The following is a 21262-nucleotide window of genomic DNA, read 5'->3' as shown; positions in this document are numbered from 1 at the left end:
GTTTGCTTCAATGTCACTATTGATATGTCTCCAACTGAAATACAGAGGCTGAGTTGTAGTGAGAGGGAAACAGCCAGGACAAAATGGCCTTAGAGGAGAGTTGTAATGTCACATCTTACACGAGCAGCTCTGTGAAAGCATTCATGGTAAAGCCGGGGATCTTCTCCATCAGCTGCTGCTCCAGGTGTTTCTCCAGCAGGTCAACCTATACAATACAGTGTGTATTAATTTGGTCTTTTTATTTATTTAAATTAATTTTAGCTGACGCTTTTTTCCCAAAGCGACTTACAATTGCTATATATGACATGGGGTTAAGTATCTTGCTTAACACCTACACATTGCTCAACAAGTACACATTGGTGTCTCACGGTGGATTTGCACCTGGGTCTTTCACACCAAAGGCATGTGTCTTATCCACTGCCCCATCACCACCCCAGCCTACATACCAGACTAATACAGACTATCAGTAAAAAGTCATAATCTTTGATAGAGCTATAGGTTGAAATTACAGACAAGGTAATATATAAGTGTCATTTTTCTGTAACTGTGTATTAGAGAGAGTTACATAAATTAGATAATTGTATCTCATATTCCTTAAAGACAGATATGGGAGTTACATTTGGCCAGAGCAAGATGCCCAGCAACTCACATATGCATTAAAGATGGGTGTGTAGCTGAGCTTGTTCTCGTCAGAGTCATCAAACTCCAGGTAGTGTTTGTCCAAGAAGCTCTTCTGAAGCTGCTGGAACTCCTCCTCTAAAAGAAAAGTAATGGACATGTAGAACATCACATATCTTCACCATTAACTGGTGAAACACTGAGGATTTCTACAATATGTCTTCAGCTGGCTTAGTGTACTGGCCATATAACAGAAATGTGGAAATGCTTCACCTCTGTACACTTTCCTGCCATACATTTTTCACCATGCCCACACAGAATAAGTATTGTAGCAGCAAATGTTGGCATCTCTAATATATTTCCATACAGTAATTCCCTTTAATTTGTCCTTCTATATTGCCGTGCATTTCTTTTCTGAATGCCTTTTATGTCCTATAAAGCACTATGAATTGCCTTCAAAGTTCAAAGTTGCTGTACAACTAAACTTGCCTTACTCGACAAGTGTACATGTCTTTGAATCAAAGTAATTTAAAAATTTCTCTCACAGAACATAAAAAATACAAGACTGAATTGGTTAAAGCAATTTATATAATGTCTCCAAAGCCACTTCAGTGGCTCTATATACAATGATAACCGCTTCGTACAGTCAGGTTGCTGAATTCATCTTTCACAATTATGATTGAAACTCTATATATATATATATAATACACACACACACACACACACAGAGAGAGAGAGAGAGAGTGTAACACCACTAGAGTGTAACACCACTAGTCCTACCCATGATGATGTCCTCTATGCAGCCAATAACAGCATCAAAAGCAGCGTCTGCAGCCGAGGAACTGGAGGGAGATAAACAAGAAATAAAGAACATTTTCCATTGTGTATATATTGGATTTGCACGTTATTGATAATTTATATTTGCACTCTTTATGTCGGCAGTCTTTCCTACTTTGTGCAGCACAACTATTTCCCTTGAGATAAATAATGTTCCATCTTATCCTAAACAAGCATTCCATCATCACATAGCTTGACCATTCAATGATTTCGCCTTTGCATGTGACTTAGAGCACAAGTCTCATAAAGTAAACACTGTATTTACACAGCTCAAAATAGAAAACGTTCAAATGCTAATGTCTTAACTTACACTGGTGCCTACCGCAATCAAGACCTGACCTGAGACTTGCTCAAATGGCTTAAAAGCAGGTCGAGACAACCCACCTGGAAATAGCAAAGTTTTCTTCTTCCATGTCAACCATGTCTACGATATTTTCTCCACAGCTCAGGACATCTGGAGAATTAGGGGAGGGAACGTCAAATTAGCTGCTAAACAAAACAGCTAACATTAACTGATACAAATTTCACACCAAACGCACTATTGCCATTCAGATACAAAGCTGTTCAGCAGCTAACAATTTTTGGTCCTTACTGAGCAATAACGTGAGTTAGCTATGCTATGCTAACGTTAGCTGACTAAGTCAATGTTAGCTAACCTTAGCTAAACACAGCTTTAAATAAATACGAACTGTCAAAGTTTGTTTTATTTCATATTTTCCGAACTAAAAGTATTACTTTACACCTTCCTTAAGATGTGTTAATGATACATTTATTTAAATGACTCACTTCGTCCCTTTATGTCCATGTTGTTAAAATAAATCCTTAACGTGGATGTTGTTGCCTTGGAAACGGCGAACGTGTGTGCGCGCCTGTACGTCCCGTCCGGTACAACAAAATCTGTGTCCGGAGGTTCCTACCTGAGAACAGCGGTGTGGACCATTTACACATTTTTACTGACTTTTACTGAGACGAAGTCCACATGCTTTCCGTACTGTTTCACTCAAACTCAAAAGTAAATAATAAAATTATTACCAGATCTTTACGGTCATTATTCAAGTACCGGTATCTACCTTGGTTGTGATCCACTGTTATTTCAAGGATTAATGCGTAGATAAATGTATATTAAGTTCTGCACATCGACACATACCGTACTCTCCACCTCTCACGCCCCCATCTCCATCAATTGTCAGGCAGCAGAAATTGTTGACGGCTTCAGGTACCTTGACGTAATTTTGGACAATAAACGGAGTTTTGGGAAGAGTTTGGTACCTTGCGCTATAACAGCGTTAAATTCACAAATTCACGATGCCACTTCTGTGTAATATGTGTACAATCTATGCTGAAGGTTGCCCTTTTAGGTAAAATCTGAGAGAAAAAAATTCCTCCATTGAGGACAACAAAGAAAAAATCTGAATCACACACTAAGGCCAAGTGTTTATGTAATAACTGGAAAGGCAGTATTAAATAACCAGATTATCATCACCATCATCAAAATTTGATTCTAAGTGTAAATAAACACCACTCAGTCATACAAAAAAAAAAAAAAAAAATCACATGAACATACATTTATTACAAATATCACAATCCAAGAAACAACAGTTCTTCAATCTATCACATCTTTGGGAACTCTGGGGGAAAATTCCTTTATAGATGTTTTAAATACAGCTCACAATTTATTCTTTACAATCCTGAACTTCATCTCCAACCATAGAGACAACTGTATAATTTATCTCCCCTGTAGGTATAAGGTGCTCCAGGAAATACGAGCTAGTAAACAGTGACCAGACTAGTCTTTTGTCACAATGAGAGATGCATGTAATCTTTTAGAAATCATTCCAGTATAGTCTGAATGATTTTACAGATCCCGTCCATGCAATCTTGTGTAGTAAATCTTTCATAAACAATGACCAAAATAAATTTGAAATTATTCAGTGTGACCATTTGAAATGTCATTGATTTTTTTTTAAATGTACTATTAGAATTTGTCCTGAATCACAATCTCTCTCATGTTCGTTTCGTCACGTGTTTCCAAATATAAATATAAATCAACCCAGAGAGACTTCAAGTAAAGGACGGACAGAAAGAGACAGTGGGAGACAGACGGAGAAACGGCAAGATGAGAGCAGCGAGATGTGCTGTTATATAAAGCACAAAGAGGGGAAACCACATTATACTCAAGTCTGAAGATACACTTCCTGACAAACTTGTTTTGACAAGATCAGTCCTATAAGCAAGAAATCCCACCAAGAGTGCTGTGATTTGTACCAAGTAAAGTATAAATTCATGTTTTCTTCTGTAGTGAAGCACACACTCTTTAAGACATGTCACTGTGCTGTGGGTAGTTTCTTTTCTCATTTATGTCAAGTATTTCACCACCAAATCAGACCAAAAAAAGACAACATCTTCAAAATGACGCTGGGATATTAAGTAATATACTGATAAAAAGGAAAAAACATTGATTTAAACAATTTATCGGTCAAAACAACACTGTCAATCAACAAAACATGTTGTACCTCTCAACCACGTTTCTACATCTGTGTTCACCATCATTTACAACACAAAATTAAATTACATCTTGTGGATTGAATACAGACGCACGTGTTTGTCATCACAAACAAAAATTAAGACATTTACTTTATTTGCTGCCCCTCAAATGAGTCTGACTCACAGTGGAGCTGCATCACAAGTTGTTGCCAAATTCTTAGCACCAATCAAACAATAACCAATAAATCCAGACAGTGGAAATTCAAATTGTACACTTGTGCCTCACTTGCTCTTCAAACATATCCACTTATAACTGGCGGGCGGGGTGGGGACTTGGTTCCAAATTAAAAAGATTAGCTGTCAGCATGTGTGTGCAAGCAGCCTAAGCAGTAACTGTTACAATTTGTTGCAGTTGTTACATACATGACCAAGACTGAGGAAATATCAACATCTGAGCAAAGACGATAAAGCACAAAAAGCAGCAGGGTCAGCTGTGCTGAGAATCAATTAGCATTTCGTTGGTTTACTGATTATAAAACATGAATTATGTCATTAACGTTCTCTGTTGTGTAACAGCTGATTTGATTTTGTAAACCGAATCAAAAATTGAACGCTAGGACTAATTCTAGCTTTTTGACACCAAGACCAAAATCTGATATTTTACCCAAAGGTGACTTTTTTTCCCCCCAATGGAAAACTCTGGCAGTGGGCGATCAATCAGTACAGACAGTGAAGCTGACAAAAGGATAGGTGTTGGTAGAACCTTGAGAAAAGAGAATAAAAATGCTACCTTAAGAACATCATAACTAGCATATGTATATTCAAAGATCTCTCTCAAATTTATCTGTACCATGGTTTTTAAACTGGATTTAAGGCTGTGTTCTTTTCTGCCACCCAGCCCTTTCAGATCTGCAGACGTGTGCATGATGGTGATGGGATTAAATAGTAGTAGGCTCTGGGCTGAAAGCGCAGTGGGATCCTCCTATCACAGAAAGGATGTCTGATAACGCTACGCAGGGGCTTGCAGATGAGAGGTTGGTTCTGTTTGTAATCTGGTTAAATTGTTTCTGCTCCTCGCTCCTGCTCCTTTTGTCTGAAAAACACACGGTTAGTAGAAAGTTGACGATTGTTGCTTCTGCGGTGAGTTGTCAGAAGGATACAAAAGAGGGGATGTAGGTAAATGAGGGAAAACTGGGGATCCAGCTGTGGCAAATTCCCCTCTTCTAATTCCTCTCTCCACCATCGCCTCCTTTTACCAAAAGTCCTCCCAGTTATGGTATTATCGCAACATTGTGGAGCCGTCCTCTCAGCCCTGTTGGGTGAAAGGGGATTAGTGGAGGAGGAGGGAGCTGTAGGGCTTGTGTGTCTCTCCTTATTGGATGAGTGGCTGGAAGTGTGTCAGGAGATATGTGCAATGAGTCTGACGCGGTTCTGGATGTCCTGGCGGCACAGGGGGCACGTCTCTAACTGTAAGGCACATTCCATACACATACCGCTGGAAGAAGATGGGGGGAAAACATAAAGGAAGATTTTATTATCAATTAACAATGCTCTGATTTACTAAGACAAGCTGCTCTCAAAGAAATTATATCCAAATATTTTTGAGCTAACATATCTTTGGGATTTTCAATTTCCAAATTGTTTGTTCACACCACATGCACACATACCCATGTCCACAGGGCCGCAGCTCCGTGTCAGCCATGACGTCACAACACAGCGTGCAGCAGTTGTCTCTGATGCTGACCTGCTTTAGTAAGGCCAGACGCCGGTGTCTGGGAAACACATACAAAAGCAGATAAATGTTTCCGTTTAAAGCAACTTGAGCAACATGACCTCTTGTTAATTTGATTATGCTCATTTATGAATCTAAAATTCCTTTGTTCCCTGTGTGTGTATATAGTACACATCTGCTGTGGGGCAGCTGGCCAAAAATATTTTTTTGTTTATTATTCCACTGTTGGTCCTCTAGTTTGCCTTAATTGCATATTCAAAATAAAGAACAAACTGTGGTGCGAGTAAACACATTTCCAAGCTAGTGTTCTGTTTGTTTAAATAACAACTGCAAACAACTTTGCAATAATTCCCTTCTTTGTCAAGATTGTAATAGTTCAGTTTGTGTTAACACTGTGTCTGAGAAGTGCTGAGTCAACTCTGGTAATATTCTCAGTCATAATGTTTTATGCACAGGATTGCGATAGAGTTGAGTTTCTGAACATTTTAAGCTTCCCAAAGATGTTATATACACCATTTCCTGTACAGATATTGTTCTGCTCATATCACTGCATCTAACGAGTGTTAATAAAGTCCTTTAATCCTTACATTTACAAAGTCTAAAGAGTTGCTTTATTGTTGCCAATGAATAAATGAGTCATGGTTTAACCATGCAATTCCTACGTGCTGGACACTGTGTGCAAACAAATGATTCACTAGTCAGAGCATGGTTGGGTAAGACAACAGATTACATGCTGCTTTCCTAAATTCTCTGCGAGTAGTCCATTTTAGACACATAAAAATCACTAAGGACCAGCTTTATTTCTCACCTGGGTAGGATGATCTTTTCACTGGGCAGCAGTGAAGCGAAGTCGTTGAAGGTGCTGAACTTGACGGAAGGTGGGTGACGGAAAGGCTTGGCCCCAAAGTTAAACTCACACTGCTGGTATGACATAAAGCTGGCTGCCGCAAAGAAACCGGACCTGACAGACACAGAGGCGATGGAAAGAAATGGGTTCATTTGAAGACAGACGGACAGAAGAAAGAAGAAGCACACGCACAGGAAAGAAAGAAGGAAGGAAAGAGAAGGGGAGAACAGAGAGAAAGGAAGTGAATGAGGGAGTGCGTATGGACTCACGTGGCGGAGGAGAAGACCTGTTTCTCTGGTGGAAGCTGATGTCCATTCAGATAGAAGATCATCTGCTTCTTGCTGAGGTCCAACAGGAAGCCGATGGCATCTCCTAAACAGGACACACACAGAGCGGAATAAAGTTATTTATTTATCACTCCACGTGGGAGGTAAATCAGAGCCTGAATGCCGCCGATGGGAGCAGCGTGTGGGTGCTAAATTCACAAAACCCTCCAGAGACACTAAAAACAATAATGCAATGTCTGAACAAATGAGTCTGACATTTAAAGCGTGGTGTTGCCTTGCTTCTACTGTTAAAACCACAACTGACAAAGTGTATGAAAAATAGTAGTCTGAAGTCATAACTGTGTGCGGTGCATACCCTCTTTCCAGCAGGGGTGAGAGTGAGGTTTACTGCGAGCGTTGTACCAGATGAGCTGCCTGCAGCCATCATACGCACATGAGTATTCGTCGTCTCCTATCCCATAACCTTCCTGTAACACACACAAAATGTTAACTTGTGCGACTGCAGAAAAACAGTAAAGCTGCACAGTAAACAGACATTCAAGGTGAGTACATGGTTGAGGAACTTGCTGTCCTTGGTGGCCCATCCGATTTGCATCACGCCTGATGTGATGACAGTCACCTCGTAGTACCAAACGCCCGTATCCACGCAGAATGTACAACGCACGCTCTCAAAGGATGAGGCATCACATCGTGCCTGAGGAGGGAAGCAAAAAGAGAGAGAACACATTCAGACTTCATATGTACACAAGATTAAAGTATTAAAATCTCAATGTTGGGGAACTCATTATTTTTAAATGTTACAGTCTGTTACTGATCACAACTATACCTATGAATTCTGCCACTGTGTCTATTGTCATTGACTGCACGCACACGCGCACACACACACACACACACACACACACACACACACACACACACATACACACTAACCTCGAGTCCAGAAGGGGAGATCTTGAGGTACTCGCTGACATCGTTGCTGTTGAGCATGGCATTGATACTGGCGAGGTTGACCTTCTCGTAGGTGAACTGACGACCTTCCTTTAGGACTGGACAGAGGACAACAGCGGAAAGATTTTCACATTTCTTTCTTCAGTGACACACACAAAAACCTAATTAAAGAGGCTGTTGTGGCCCTGTCTCCTCAGCACGTGATAACACACAAAGTTAAAAAAAATAATAATGGGGCTACTCACACAGGTTGTCAAGGCTCCACTGTGAGCAGAATCCGACCTGCCTCTTCAGGTAGTCAGGATGCTCTGCCCACGACTCCAGGACAGCGAGTCGATTGCTGATACATGACTCAGACACCGTCAGTTTGTTCTCACCTGAGGGTGAGAAGATGCACCAGGCATGTGTGTTTAAACAGCCAAAAAAATAGGATGGTGAGGACTACAAATACTTGTAAAGCCAGAAATGGAGAGTTTCTGTTAAGAGTTTTAACATGTAACATAATATTAATATTTTACATGCCTGCTGTCAGGGCAATGGTAGCTTCTTAGCTCATTCCTCTGATAAGGAAGTCAATAATTTTCACCTGTCTCATCATGAATATTTAATAACATTAAAATGCAGTGAAGGAACCTACTGGTCTGGGAGAACTTCTCCAAAGCGATGAGAGCAAATAGCATGACAGTAGGGTGGGCCTCGGAGCTCTGGACGGAGATTGACACAAAAGAAGTAGTCGTCAGTTTGTCTTTTTCAGATTATTGTTTGACCCAGACAAAACATTTTTTTATGAAAACATCCAATACCAATGCACAAGCTCGTGTAATGACGCCTTCTGTTATTAGTCAAGAGTGAGCATGCTTACATTGACAGATGTTAGATGAAACAAAAGGTGGTTGAGAGTGTTGTGAGTGACAGCCGTGTCAAGGTTTCACAATGACTTCACTTATTTACTGCACAACCTTCACTATTAACATTCACCTGTTACATGCATCTGTTAGCATGACTTAAGTCACTGACAGTTATGTACAATAAAATAAAAGGATTTCACTTATACATTTTCCAAAAGTCCTCCGCAACACTTGATGCAACTACTTCATAGTAAAAGGCAACACTGAACATTTTTAAGAGAAGCAGCTGCAAATGTTTGTTTCTTTTTGTCAGATTAGTATGAAACACTTCCTTATAACTGACTTCCTTATAGCTCTGACAAAGCAATGTCCAATGTTTGATGTCCAACAACACATTGGACAATAAATCTTTTTCAAAATGCCTTTTTGAATTTGGAAGTTTGGAATTTGAACCTGTCTGACTGACATGGTTGGACGTCGCACCTTCTATTAATTCGAAGCATACGGACGTCTTAATGCTGCATTTACACAGTCAGCATCTCATCCAATCTTTTCATCCATTACCACTAAGGTCAATAATTGCTGGATAAGATAACTACAGAATTCACCTAACCAGCCAGGTAGTTGATCGCAATTCATTGGCAAATGTTACACATTGTTGTATGTATGTGAGGAATGGATTTAAAATGGAAGGGTTGGACGTCGCACCTTCTATTAATTCGAAGCATACGGACGTCTTAATGCTGCATTTACACAGTCAGCATCTCATCCAATCTTTTCATCCATTACCACTAAGGTCAATAATTGCTGGATAAGATAACTACAGAATTCACCTAACCAGCCAGGTAGTTGATCGCAATTCATTGGCAAATGTTACACATTGTTGTATGTATGTGAGGAATGGATTTAAAATGGAAGGGTAAAAAAGGGGTGGATAGCATGTAGCAGGATACAAACATATGTTTTCGGTAAACAAAAAAGTAGCTTGGTTGTTGAGGTATCACAAAAAAGGTGATGGACCCCCCCCCAACGCAACATTCATGGATAACCTGCCATGAATTAAAACCAAGCAATGTAATGTTATGTCGTTCCACAAAATTAAGATGGGCATGCATACTGCCACCGCAAGAGTGTGTGAGAGTGCGTGTTTGCTCACCAGGCTCTCCAGAAGGTACTCAAGGGTTCCAGGACTCAACAATCCAATACTGGCCGGACCTAAAAAAACACGAGAGAGAAAAAAAAAAAAAAACTGTCTGTGTAACCAAAATAATGATTTATGGGAAATTATTTTTGATCATCAATAATAAAAAGTACATTAAGTCCTAAGATGGTGTTTCTTGGGCATTATAATGAAACGACAAGAACAAAAGAATATAATAAGTCAACTTTCTTCACCTTTCTGTTGAATTTCATTTGATGACTGGGAGGAGCTGCTTGTTGATTCCAAGAACGTCGAGGGACTGAGCTAAGCTAGTGTAATCTAACCATTAAATATACCAACTGCAAAAAGCAAACCATGAATGGTACTACTACTCTGGTTAAATAGTAACAAGATTAGTTTGGAAAAACTAGGGTATCGGATATCTATAATGTGAATTCCTAGATTTTAAAGTTAATCTCCCATTTCCTTTTGAAAGAGAACGTATTCTTACTATAATTATAACCATACTGTCTATTAACTCCGCCTCTCTTTCATTCGTTTCTATAGGTGGGATGTCTCTAATGACTGTTGTGTATTTTGGGTTTTAACTGCGTGCTGTCTAGAAGTCCTCGCTGCACGCAGAGTCGTTTTCTCTACTCTGCTCTCTGCTGGACTGTAACAGTGCGTAACAATCATATGTCTCGGTCTCTGTACCATCTGTGCGCACATGATGTACTGCCCCAGTGGAATACAGACTACAATCGGCTTCACCCTTATCGCACTAGCCGTACAGGGCGAAGCCTATACAAACAGAATGTTAGCTACGTTCCGTAACTCCAGATTCTACGTATAGACGTAGCCCTGTATGCTGTGGGCCCCTCTGGTTCCTTTAATTAGCAGAAAACAAAGCTGATTTTGAAAGCCTATTGTCCGGTCAAAAGTGAGACCAATATAGGGTCCACATAGTAAGTGGGCGTAGACTAAAAGTCTTCAGTGCTGCGCAAGAAAGGGATAAACCCACAAGCAGTAGCCTTAGAGGACTGCATCTACACCAGCACCAACACCTGACCAAGTAATGGTGTAACTTCATCAGAAGGACTTTATTAAGGAGTTTATTTGATTTATTTTTGTGCTTATATGAATCGAGGGAAAGTTACTGCCAATGGAAGCAGTGACGAGAAAAACAGGATTAACAACACAGAGTGAGTGAATGTGGACTGTACCAGCCAGTTTCTCTGCCAGGCATCCCAGGACAGCTGTGGTGTTTCTGTGTTTAGCAGGGCATAGAGCATCCTGTCGTGCTACAGCTGCACTCAGACTCAACATGTCAGAGAGTTTCTGAAGAGCATCCTGGAGAGAAGAGATGGAGCGGTTATTCTAATGAAGGCCACATAAACACACAGTTTACACAACAAATATTTACAAAGTTGAAGACGATGGAGATGACTAGGAAAGGAATACCTTCTGCATTTATGAAACTGGCGCCACCTGCAGGCAAGGAGTGTTACAAGCGCAGATGTATCCTTTTTGTAACTGCTGCTTGAATGTGTGTGTGTGTGTGTGTGTGTGTGTGTGTGTGTGTTTGTTTGAAGCTTTAGATTTAAGATTTTAAACCCACAATATGTTTTGTTAGGTGGAGCATATTTCTGTTGAATACTGCAAAGAGTCCAGACTTCATACTGTTCAGAGTGTCATAGAACGTCCTCTGTCCTCAGGTTACTTCAGACATGAAAGCAGGGGGTCCTAACCAGATTTTATTTGTTCAATGGGAAATAAGAAGTAGGGTGGGAGAGAGGGGGTTGAAAGCAGAGGCCAAAAGAAAACAATAAATGGAAAGTCATAGTGAAAGTAGATCAAGTTCTGTCTATTTCTTTAAACATTTATTTAATCTCAACCGGAGGTTAGTTTAACACAATGATGTTTTATGTTCAATAATCATTTAATTGTATGCAGTAGATAGAAACTTCTTGCCTATAGGTGGCACCAGTGTTAAAATTGGCTGTAGGTAGAGACATCAGGTGTGTTTGACTTCATGTAGCGCTTAACGTGATGCATGCTGGACTTAACACAAGGCATGCTGGTTAGAAATTGTGTCCCACTTTCACCGGAGCTGCAAAACTTCATCATGTCACAACATTAAAACCTCATTGGTTCAAGGCGGCGTTGCTTTTCTCCGGCTGCACAAAGTTGGAACCACCTTTTGACTGATCAGTCATTGATCTCAGCTCACAGAAAGCTCACGCAGGTAGAATTTGTGTCCGACTTGACGGCTGTGTTTTTATACCCCTCCCCTGCAGTCGCCTGCAGCTCACGTTTGACAATCAAGCGAAAGTCAGCCAGAGTCATCTCATCAATACATTTACATCTGTAGGACTAAACTGCTGCTGTTATTCCTTTCCATCCCCATTGCTGCACGTCAACTTGTGTACAACTGGTCTAACAATGACTGCTCCTGAGGAGAATCAGCAGCCTGCCAAATAGGGCTGCACGATTAATCTAATCACAGTCATGATGTCATCCTGTGCGATATACAAAACCGCAAAGAAGGTGCGATTTAATTAAACAGAAAAGGTGGGCAGTGTAATTGACACACTCGTCTCTGTGTGCACTGCAGACTGCTCATTATCCACGCCCACACCGGGCAGTACATGCTAACCAGAAAAATTATTTATGAGCAGTGTGCGAGTAACATTTAAGACAACCTACCGTAACCCCCCTCCCCTGCCCGCCCCGCCGCTAATTGTTCAAAACATAGTCGGACTCATCACTCGTAGTTGGTCGCTCTGTGACAGAGACACAGATGCGTTGTCGGCAGCTGAAGTGGTCAGACAGAAGAAAACCGGGAGAACATAAGGAAGGTTTAGGTTTGGCTAGCTGGGCATCTAACATTAGCTGTATCAGCGCCTTTTGTTGTTCAACACGTTCAACTTTTCACAGAGCCGACGTGCTTGTCAGTGTCACTTTTTGTCAACCGACCAATCACTCACTGCAAACACACTAGCTTGCCCCGCCTCTTCCTGTCCGCTCCCCTGACTTTCTCCATCAGCAGTATGTTTTATAAAGTCGGCCAAAAGACACATTTGTCTTTTTTCTGGAGTTCTCCACCCGTTGTTACGACAGCAAGTGAGCCACATGCCGGCTTATTAATGACGTAACCAAACGTAATCAAATAACTGAAACCAACATCTGCACTTCACTGTTGATTTACCTGATCCATGCTTGTAAAATATCCACGTGTCCAAGTTTTTACCAGGTGAGGTAGGGATGTCCCGAAATGAAAATTCTGGGCAAATACCAAACAAATTTTTTCACATTTTTTCTCCCCCATTTATTTTGCATTTTTTTACAACTGCATAAATTAAATAGTTAAAATGTGCTTTTTACTCTATGTTTCCCACAGGATTTGGAGAGAGTATGGAGGGTGGGTCTGAGGCCCAAGAGGGTCTGGTAAAGTAAATTACATGTGTCCATTTACTTTTAATGTACACCTGTAATATGTTTTATACTTTCTGAGAAATAATCCAATTAATCTCATTTCCATTCTGTATAGATACCTTATTTTGAAACCGTACGTTGTCACATGTCCAACCCAATATGATAAATGTTGTACGTGGTTCTCGTATCGCGTAACCTGAAGACTTCACATCCTCTCTTCAGGTAGGACTCTCATACTGCAACACGCTAACCTGCCTGTCAGCTCACTCTGGTCCATTTCAGATACCATAAAGGCTTGAATATGTGTGCACTCCAAATTTAGGAGCCGCTAGCTCAATCGCCATCTCACAGACGAGTGGCAGAAACACTCAAAGCGGGTCAGATCGTTTGTTGCCTTTTCTAAGAAGTCAGCCACAGATGGAGTGGATGTGCTAGAAGACAATTAAGCAGAACAGTGTCTGCAAACGGCGATTTTTGCGCCTTTCTCGGACACTTTAATATGCTTCCACACTGCCGACATGTCAACGTAATTGTTCGGTAAAATTTATGTCTTTTGACGTATTAGGCGTAACACAGAAAGTGCTTTTTTTTGCCCAATTAATTTCAGTGGGCGAACATTCGGTGCATCCCTTGAGTGAAATCTGTGTGTGAAACACATGTCATTATAAGACGACCGCACCCCCCCCACCCGATGCCATTGTCCATCCCGATGTTTCATTGTAGACATCGTCCAATGGCAATTTTATAGACATCGCCCGAAACAGACTATAAGGGTCAAATTATTTTACATGTATTAACTAAATAAATCTCTTTGTGCCTCACACACATAAGCCACTAACCTTGGTGGGCAGGGGACATTCGTCCAATAGAAGGGTGATCACTGCAGGGCCAAGCGGATCGTCCAATGGGATCACTCGAACCAGAGACTGGACAACCTCCAGCCAGCCATCATCTGAGGGAGAAGAGATGGAAAAATTAATTTGAGACTCAAGAGACTGAATTTGATAATTCAGATGTTTCTTCTTATTGGTCCAGATTGACTTCCTTGTCTCTGTGTTGCTTGTGTTCTTTCATTATAATACATTTCTCATGCAAAAACACAAGAATTGCCATTGTTAGTCCTAATGAAACCAGATAACTCAAAGATAACTGAACTGTGCTGAGGCCACTGGATTTTTCAGACGTAGCATAAATAATAAAATATCAATTACCCGTCCATTAGATGACTCTGTGAGAAACTCTCTCTCTCTTCACTATCACTTATGAAAGCCCCAGCCAACTGGCCAATTAATAATGTAACATCATAGCACATGTCAAACTGAAAATGACTGGCTGGGCTGACTGACTTGATGCTTGGCTGCCTTTAGGGTTTGGTATCTGCAAGTTAACACCAAACTTGGCTGTTGTCAAATTACACAACACCAAGCCATGCGGGCATCAAACACCATATGTGCCAGAACACAAAAATTCAAAAGGCTATCGCAAAAGCATACACACAAACCCACAGAGGATGAGAGCATCATTCACACACCATATGCACAAGAAAGCACACACAACAAACCAAAAACACATACAAACATCAACAGACTATCAGACCTGTCAGTTACTGTCACACTAACAACACACTTAATTTATTAATTATTTCAATCTTATTTAGACATCATTCATATGATCGTGGTGGTAGGTAGCGGCCAACACATGATGTCTGCAGTGTACAGAACTATGCAGAAGTTTAAGGCAGGTGTGGAAAACATGCTGTAAAGTAAGAATGCTTATAAAATAGACATGTATATCTTTTATATGTTATTAACAAAATGCAAAGTGAATGAACAGACATTGAAGAAGAATTCAAGCTATTTTGAAGGCAATGGATGGTCACACCAAACTGATTATTTAGATTTTTCGTCTTCTTTTGTTGCATTTTCAAACATGTCTATTTTTGAAAGCATTGTTACTATACAGCACTTTTTCACACCTGCCTAAAACCCTTGTACAGTATTGTAAGTCATGACCATGTCCCTTCCCTAGGTGATGTAACAAACCCCCCCCCCTCCCGGGCCAGTGGGTGTGTTGGAGAAATGCTGAGGCAGCAATACAACAGCAGACAGGTGGTGTTGCAGTCCCAGCAAAGGTTTCTCCAGTTTTATATAAAGGGCCTCTTTAACACTTCATTTAAAGCCACCCATCGTCTTTGTGTGGGATTTGTCCTAAAAGTTGTGTTTCTTCTTAACAACAGAACATAGCTTTTTGAACACCAAATATTTATAAAATATATCTGCACATATCGTTGACAGAGTGGTTTGAATGAGCTGTCAGATAGGCTAAATATGTAAAACTGGAAAAGATGAAGAGGACTGTGACTGTCTGCTGCTTACAAAGTTACTGTAATGTCACAGCCTCAGCAGTTCTCAGAAACAAAACCACCAGCTCAGCCTGAGGGGGAAGGGACAGCATATTCAGAAGAGACCTGTTTAAATTCACGGGACTCCTCACCAGTCAGTAGAGATGAAAATCCTTAACTTCTACAGCCCAGTGGACAGTTTCATTTCAGCCTGAAGAAACTGTAATACTGACTCAATGTCTGAATTACTAAAACCAAGAAAACCGCCAAATGACTGTTTCCGAGTAGTGCTGGGCAGTATATGGGTAAAATCAGGTATACCAATATAATTTCTAAAGAGATATAAAATTAGACAATACCATTTATACCGATATAGTCTGATGTTGAGTTAATCAATATGTTTTGTTAAGTCCTGCCAGCGTTTGCTCATCTCTCTCCCTCACCGTGCAGCCCCAGCCCTCCCTATGCGTCTGCACGCAGCCTTCTACTCACAAAGTGCACAGTGCTGGTCGACACTGCTGAAGACCTGGCTTGTAAAAAAAACAATGGTCCCCCACCCCCCAGCCAACTTAGCAGAAAATACCGATATATATATTTTATACTGGAGTTCTGCCTAACAGTACCGGGATATGACATTTTGGTCCATATCGCCCAGCCCTATTTCTGCGTAGAGCTAATGTTCCTACTTTCCCCCCCCACTATTAAACCTTTCATCCCATCATTTCAAAACACATGAAAAGTGCTTCTGCATCATATTGCTTAGTGGATTCTGTACTGTCTACATGGGCACGGCGCTGTCTGATACGTCCTCACTCAGGGTGTAAATGTGTGTTTTCATCTTTTCCTTACCTGTCTCTGCCATCTCATGCAAAGTGATCATGGAGTAAGGGGGCTCTTGGTCACTGAAAAACAAAACAGTTTGCACAGAATGTGATAATTGTTTCTCACATTGTTTTCACTTTACCCTATCCACCAAACACTTATACATATATACACACATATTTTATCCATAAGAGCATTCAACCAGCAAATACATCTCAACTGTCCATGACCCTGTGATCACTGCATCTGAAATAATGTAAACAAGTGATTCATGCCTTTGTGTGCTTAACGGTGATTGCAGTAATTGCTATGCAAAATAAGGTTGCCCCACAAGGTCAAAGCAAGCGTTTAATTGGGATGGATTTACTGAAGTGCATGTGTTGTTTTTGATCACGCTGCCGTTACTGTAGCTTGTCATGGCTCATCCCAGGCTGAAGACTGCTTTCGTTTTGACAGCCAGAACATCAGCAAGCTTGATCCTCAGATTTCCTAAAGCAACTAAGTAATACTGTAACTGAAATTTCTTTCATTTATAGGTTGAACAAATTCCTGGAAATGTACATGCATGTTTCATTCTCGGCTGCACACTCCAAAGACATGCTGTATTGTGCAGCCACTGTTAAATGTTAGTATATTGACAGATAGATCGTGTATAACTTAACAGCGCCAGCTTCCAAATAATGTCCTCCTATGAGAGGTGCTATTGGATATTTATTTTATTTCACTGATCAAACGGTTGCTTTTTTGATTAATAGGATAATAATTTAGGATACAAAATAATAGAAATTCTAAATATTCATTCACATACGAAGCTTTAACACGCTTGATAGCTAAATATAGTTGCACATGTTGACACAATGTTGAACCTTAACGCAGAAGTTTGTAACTTATAGTCTCACATCCAACGCTCACTTCCGTTCCCTAATTTAGTGCATCTACAGTAGCCCGGCATTTTTAATCACACCTTCAACTAGTACGCCTGTGTATTCACAAGTGACGAGACCACCGAATGAACACCACCTCCACCATATTAATGTTACAACAACTGCCACAAACACTGAACCTCAACCTTGAAATACAGTTATTAATTCGGGTCAACTTTCCAGCCTGTAGTTGTTAAAATGTACCTGTCAGGCTAAAATGGTTGGCTGTAATGTGGGGGAATTGTGCTAGAATAAATGTCAATGAATTCAATAGTAAAATATGTAAACTGAAAATAAAAACATGCAGTCATTTCAAAAGATGGCTTGATAAGACAGAATATGCAGAGAAGAGGGGGGGGGATCAAACGATCATAAGCTTTGCAGACCAGAGGCCTGTTTCTTTTTTACTATAAACTAAGTTTTAAAAACATACATTTGCACAAATGGTCAAATCAGTGAAAAGTTACATGGGTATGTAAAAAGAAGAGTTTGGAAAGTAACTAAAGCTGAGCTCATGTAGATGGGGAGAGGAGAGGTACATGAGGCTGCACAGAGCTATGACAAAGGCCCCGGGGGACATAAATCAACATTTTAAATGATCCACATGTTGGAGATCCTCAAGAAAACTTCAATAGTGCCAAAAGCTGGTGAAGATGGATGTGGAATCTCTCTGCATGAACTCAAGAAATATGACTCCACACTACGCCAGGACAGAAGAGATACTCTAACGGCCAGGTTCATGGAAAGGAGAGTGAAATGTTAATGAGGTAGGCTGACAAAAATGAGGCATACTACTGAGTTGCTGCTGCTAGACAACCAAAACAGACTACACTGCTGATAATTTACATGGGCCTATTTTAACATTATACTATTATTACTTACATAGTTTCACTTTTCATGTCAATTACGCATCTCCTGAACCATGACACACTCAACAGCCATCCTTTTCCTCTCAAAGGCAACCAAACCTATGCACTGAAAGGCTTTTCTTGCAAGAGAATGATGAAGAGGAGGATAATAAAGTGCTTCAGCATTCACGCAGGCAACATAATTCTTGCTACATCATTGCAGCAAGTCATCACTAAGTCAAGAGAGGAATCACAGTACATAAAGGAACATGAAGTCCTCTCAAGAGTTCAACCTACAGTTCTGCTTGTTGTGTTTTGTTATACATCCATCATCAACCGCTTATCCTGTGTACAGGGCCACGGGGGTGTTTTGTTAGTTCAGGTGAAAAAAGTCTGTTTTGTATGTTAAGTGTTTATTAAGTCAACAATTATAATTTCTACTCTGAAGACATTTCATATTATTACAACTGTGTTTTACTATATTTTAATTAATTATTCGATTATACAGCAGCCTCCACTTACAGGTCTCCACAGAAGACGTTATTAGATGTTGACACATTAATCCCACTCAGTGTTTCCCCTATATGCATTTAGGAGCGGCAGTTTTCGATCTGAAAAAGTGGTTTTGGAAAAGAAAGGACAGAGGTGACTGGAGGAGCTGAGGTTAGTAAAGCTAATTAGTGATGCAAACTAGTCCTTTTAAGATAATGAGGAGACATTTCTTTTTGGATTTTAATGTGCAAATAAAATGCACCTCTGAAGGGAGGTGGTTTCTCATGAGAAAAATTTGGCTTCACCTCCACTGCTACAACTCCATCCTAGGGGAAACACTGCCACTTATAATAGCTTCAAAGATAAAGGACTTAGTCAAAGTCGTGCATGCCGTTTTTGCATGCTCATGACAGCAAAACAACCTCATGTTGTCTCTGAAGTTTGACTGACCGTGGGTTTCGTGGGCAGCTTCTGTGATTGAATGTCATGGCATTTGACCCACAATGCTCTAGTTGACATAAACGGCAACCCTCATGTTTATATCTATCTCACTGTATGACAACAAACGGGATCAAGAAGGTCCAAATGAGCCGAGCCAAAACACCTAGTAAATATTCCACAACAGCTTGATTACTTTTCCAGGGTACTGTGGATGCCCGTTTGCTGGTCCACATCAACTTACTACTCCTTTAAATGTTAATGTATCTACATGTACGTGACAAAGAGTATCATAAAAAGTATTGAAACTGATTTAACCAAAGACCAGGATGGTCACGTGTCTGCTCATTATGGTCCTCACACTGGAACATATCCTCATGACCCTCGTTCAGGTTCAAGAATGTTTTTAGGTGGCTGAGACATTGTCAGAGCTCACAACAGACACCGTTACTCAAACTACAGAATATTAACTTGAAAAACTGTACAGACCACTCTCATCCTTCCTTCCTCTCACATATTTTTCTCTTATTAGACTTACTTGTCAACAAGTGTCCTGATAACAGCCAGTGTGTCCAGCACCAGGCCATCCACATTCTGCTTCTTCCGTCTTGGTTCATGGGGCCCTCGTCCTCTGCGTGGTGGCCTGACCGGGTCCCTGGGTCGACTGCTCCGAGCCTCTCCGGCTTCAACACCTACGCCTGTACCATGATCCACTCGCCTCGGTTGTCCTCGGGTTGCCCTTGACGACCCATGGTTATGGTCTTCCAAGTCACTATCCTCTCGGCACACAGCTGTTACCCATGTTTCCAGTGCCAGAGACCACACTGGAAAGGGTCTCCCAGAATGGAGGAAGGGAGTTTGCAGAGGAAAGGAAGAGCAGAACCTGTGCAAGGCTCCTGCAGGCACAGAAAGTAATCCAGGCGACTACTATCATATCATTTGGAGAGCTTGGTTTTGGGGGATTCTTATCCCAGTGGGCCGGGTGGAGTCAGCGTAAATGATCATACTGTAGCCACCAGATTGGTTTGAGAATATTGATATGCAGCTGGTTAAATGGACTGAGAGGAGTCAGGTGATGGAAGCAGAAAAGCTCTAAAGCTCAAGGCTCTGGTCGAGATCTCATCCAGGGCTGGCATAGCTGCAGGCGCAACACAAACAGTACAGAAAAAGTGAAACACTGCCCCCAAATTAACTCTGTCAGAACTGTATATTTAACTGTTTAACAGATGTTCATGTGCTGCCAGCAGCAAAGCTTAAAACAAGCTGAAGTGACAGACCCCATGAGATAAGTGTCAAGTCTGAAAGAATAAAATAGTGAAAATTGGAAGGAGAAATCAACATTAGCCATTTAGCGGTTCATCTCTCAAGCTAAGTAGCTAACGTGATTAAACAATGTTTCCGTCTAAAGTTGTGCTGTTTAAGAAGTCACAGTATATCAACAATGTGTACACAACACATGTACTAAATTAATGAGACATTTTAGTATTGTTGACAAAGAAGAGCTTTTCAGTTAGCTGCATAGCAGACTAGCCACCAAACAAGCATTGTACCATCAGCACTGCTGGTAAATAAATACCAAGTCTCACAAACTAACACTTATCATTTCGCCAGTGAACTATAATGGTTCAATTTTAAACTAAATGTACTTACGTTGCTACCAGTTGAAAAACAGCAGAATGCAAACGGGCCAGACCGAAGTAGTTAACGAAACAGACAACTAACTGGCTAGCTATGTTGTGTAGCGGCTAGCCAGCTAGCGGTTAGCAGGACACTCCTCTGATCCCCCTGTCAAACTAACGTTACACAAGTTAGCTAACGTGAGTAGCAATGAACTACGCGTGGTACTCAAACGCCGGTGAAGTAACTTATTACATGACCTGCCGTTATGACACATTTGCTTAACTCTAAACCCGCACATTCATATGAGGGTTAGCTAACACCTCGTAAACAGTTTAACGACGCTACACCGCTAGCCGCGTGCTAAGTTCCGTAGCGCTAAGAGAGACGCGATCATCAGCTGTGGCTGCGGAGGCGCGGCTGGAGGAGGTAGGAGGAGGATTTCTGTTAAATACAACGTCAACATACAGCAAAGATCGCTGTTTCCCCAAAACACAACCTCTCTTTCTTTCATTCTATGACGTAATATAGAGCCAATGAATCTGTATTAAAATAGTATTGTTTTGTGCATTATATTTATACACATTGTAGCCAATATAATGTT

At 40.8% G+C, this 21262-nt stretch overlaps 2 protein-coding genes across 2 annotated transcripts; both read right to left on the bottom strand.

Moving 5' to 3' along the window:
- Nucleotides 1-119: 119 nt before the first annotated feature.
- Nucleotides 120-2353, bottom strand: LOC119887692 (ADP-ribosylation factor-like protein 2-binding protein; the record flags this gene model as incomplete). The annotated part of the gene is given in 5 exon segments (XM_038698338.1): nucleotides 120-205; nucleotides 650-756; nucleotides 1399-1460; nucleotides 1840-1909; nucleotides 2242-2353. Coding segments are annotated over 5 exon segments (344 nt in total), but the record flags the coding sequence as incomplete, so codon positions are not given.
- A 652-nt stretch (nucleotides 2354-3005) lies between these two features.
- LOC119887691 (RING finger and SPRY domain-containing protein 1-like) lies at nucleotides 3006-20905 on the bottom strand. Its single transcript, XM_038698337.1, is given in 16 exon segments — nucleotides 3006-5434; nucleotides 5607-5711; nucleotides 6480-6632; nucleotides 6788-6890; nucleotides 7161-7272; nucleotides 7356-7499; nucleotides 7736-7851; nucleotides 7999-8130; nucleotides 8391-8457; nucleotides 9758-9816; nucleotides 10966-11092; nucleotides 14017-14129; nucleotides 16368-16420; nucleotides 19580-19828; nucleotides 19830-20179; nucleotides 20692-20905. Coding segments are annotated over 15 exon segments (1776 nt in total). The 5' UTR covers nucleotides 19976-20179; nucleotides 20692-20905; the 3' UTR covers nucleotides 3006-5337.
- Between the last annotated feature and the right edge of the window lie 357 nt (nucleotides 20906-21262).

Source organism: Micropterus salmoides, unplaced genomic scaffold, assembly GCF_014851395.1.
Source record: "Micropterus salmoides isolate LMB-PRFRI ecotype aquatic unplaced genomic scaffold, ASM1485139v1 Ms_hic_scaffold_4264, whole genome shotgun sequence".
NCBI classification, from domain to species: domain Eukaryota; kingdom Metazoa; phylum Chordata; class Actinopteri; order Centrarchiformes; family Centrarchidae; genus Micropterus; species Micropterus salmoides.
The sequence above is the reverse complement of the archived record's forward strand: the minus strand, read 5'-3'. Positions and strand labels throughout refer to the sequence as shown.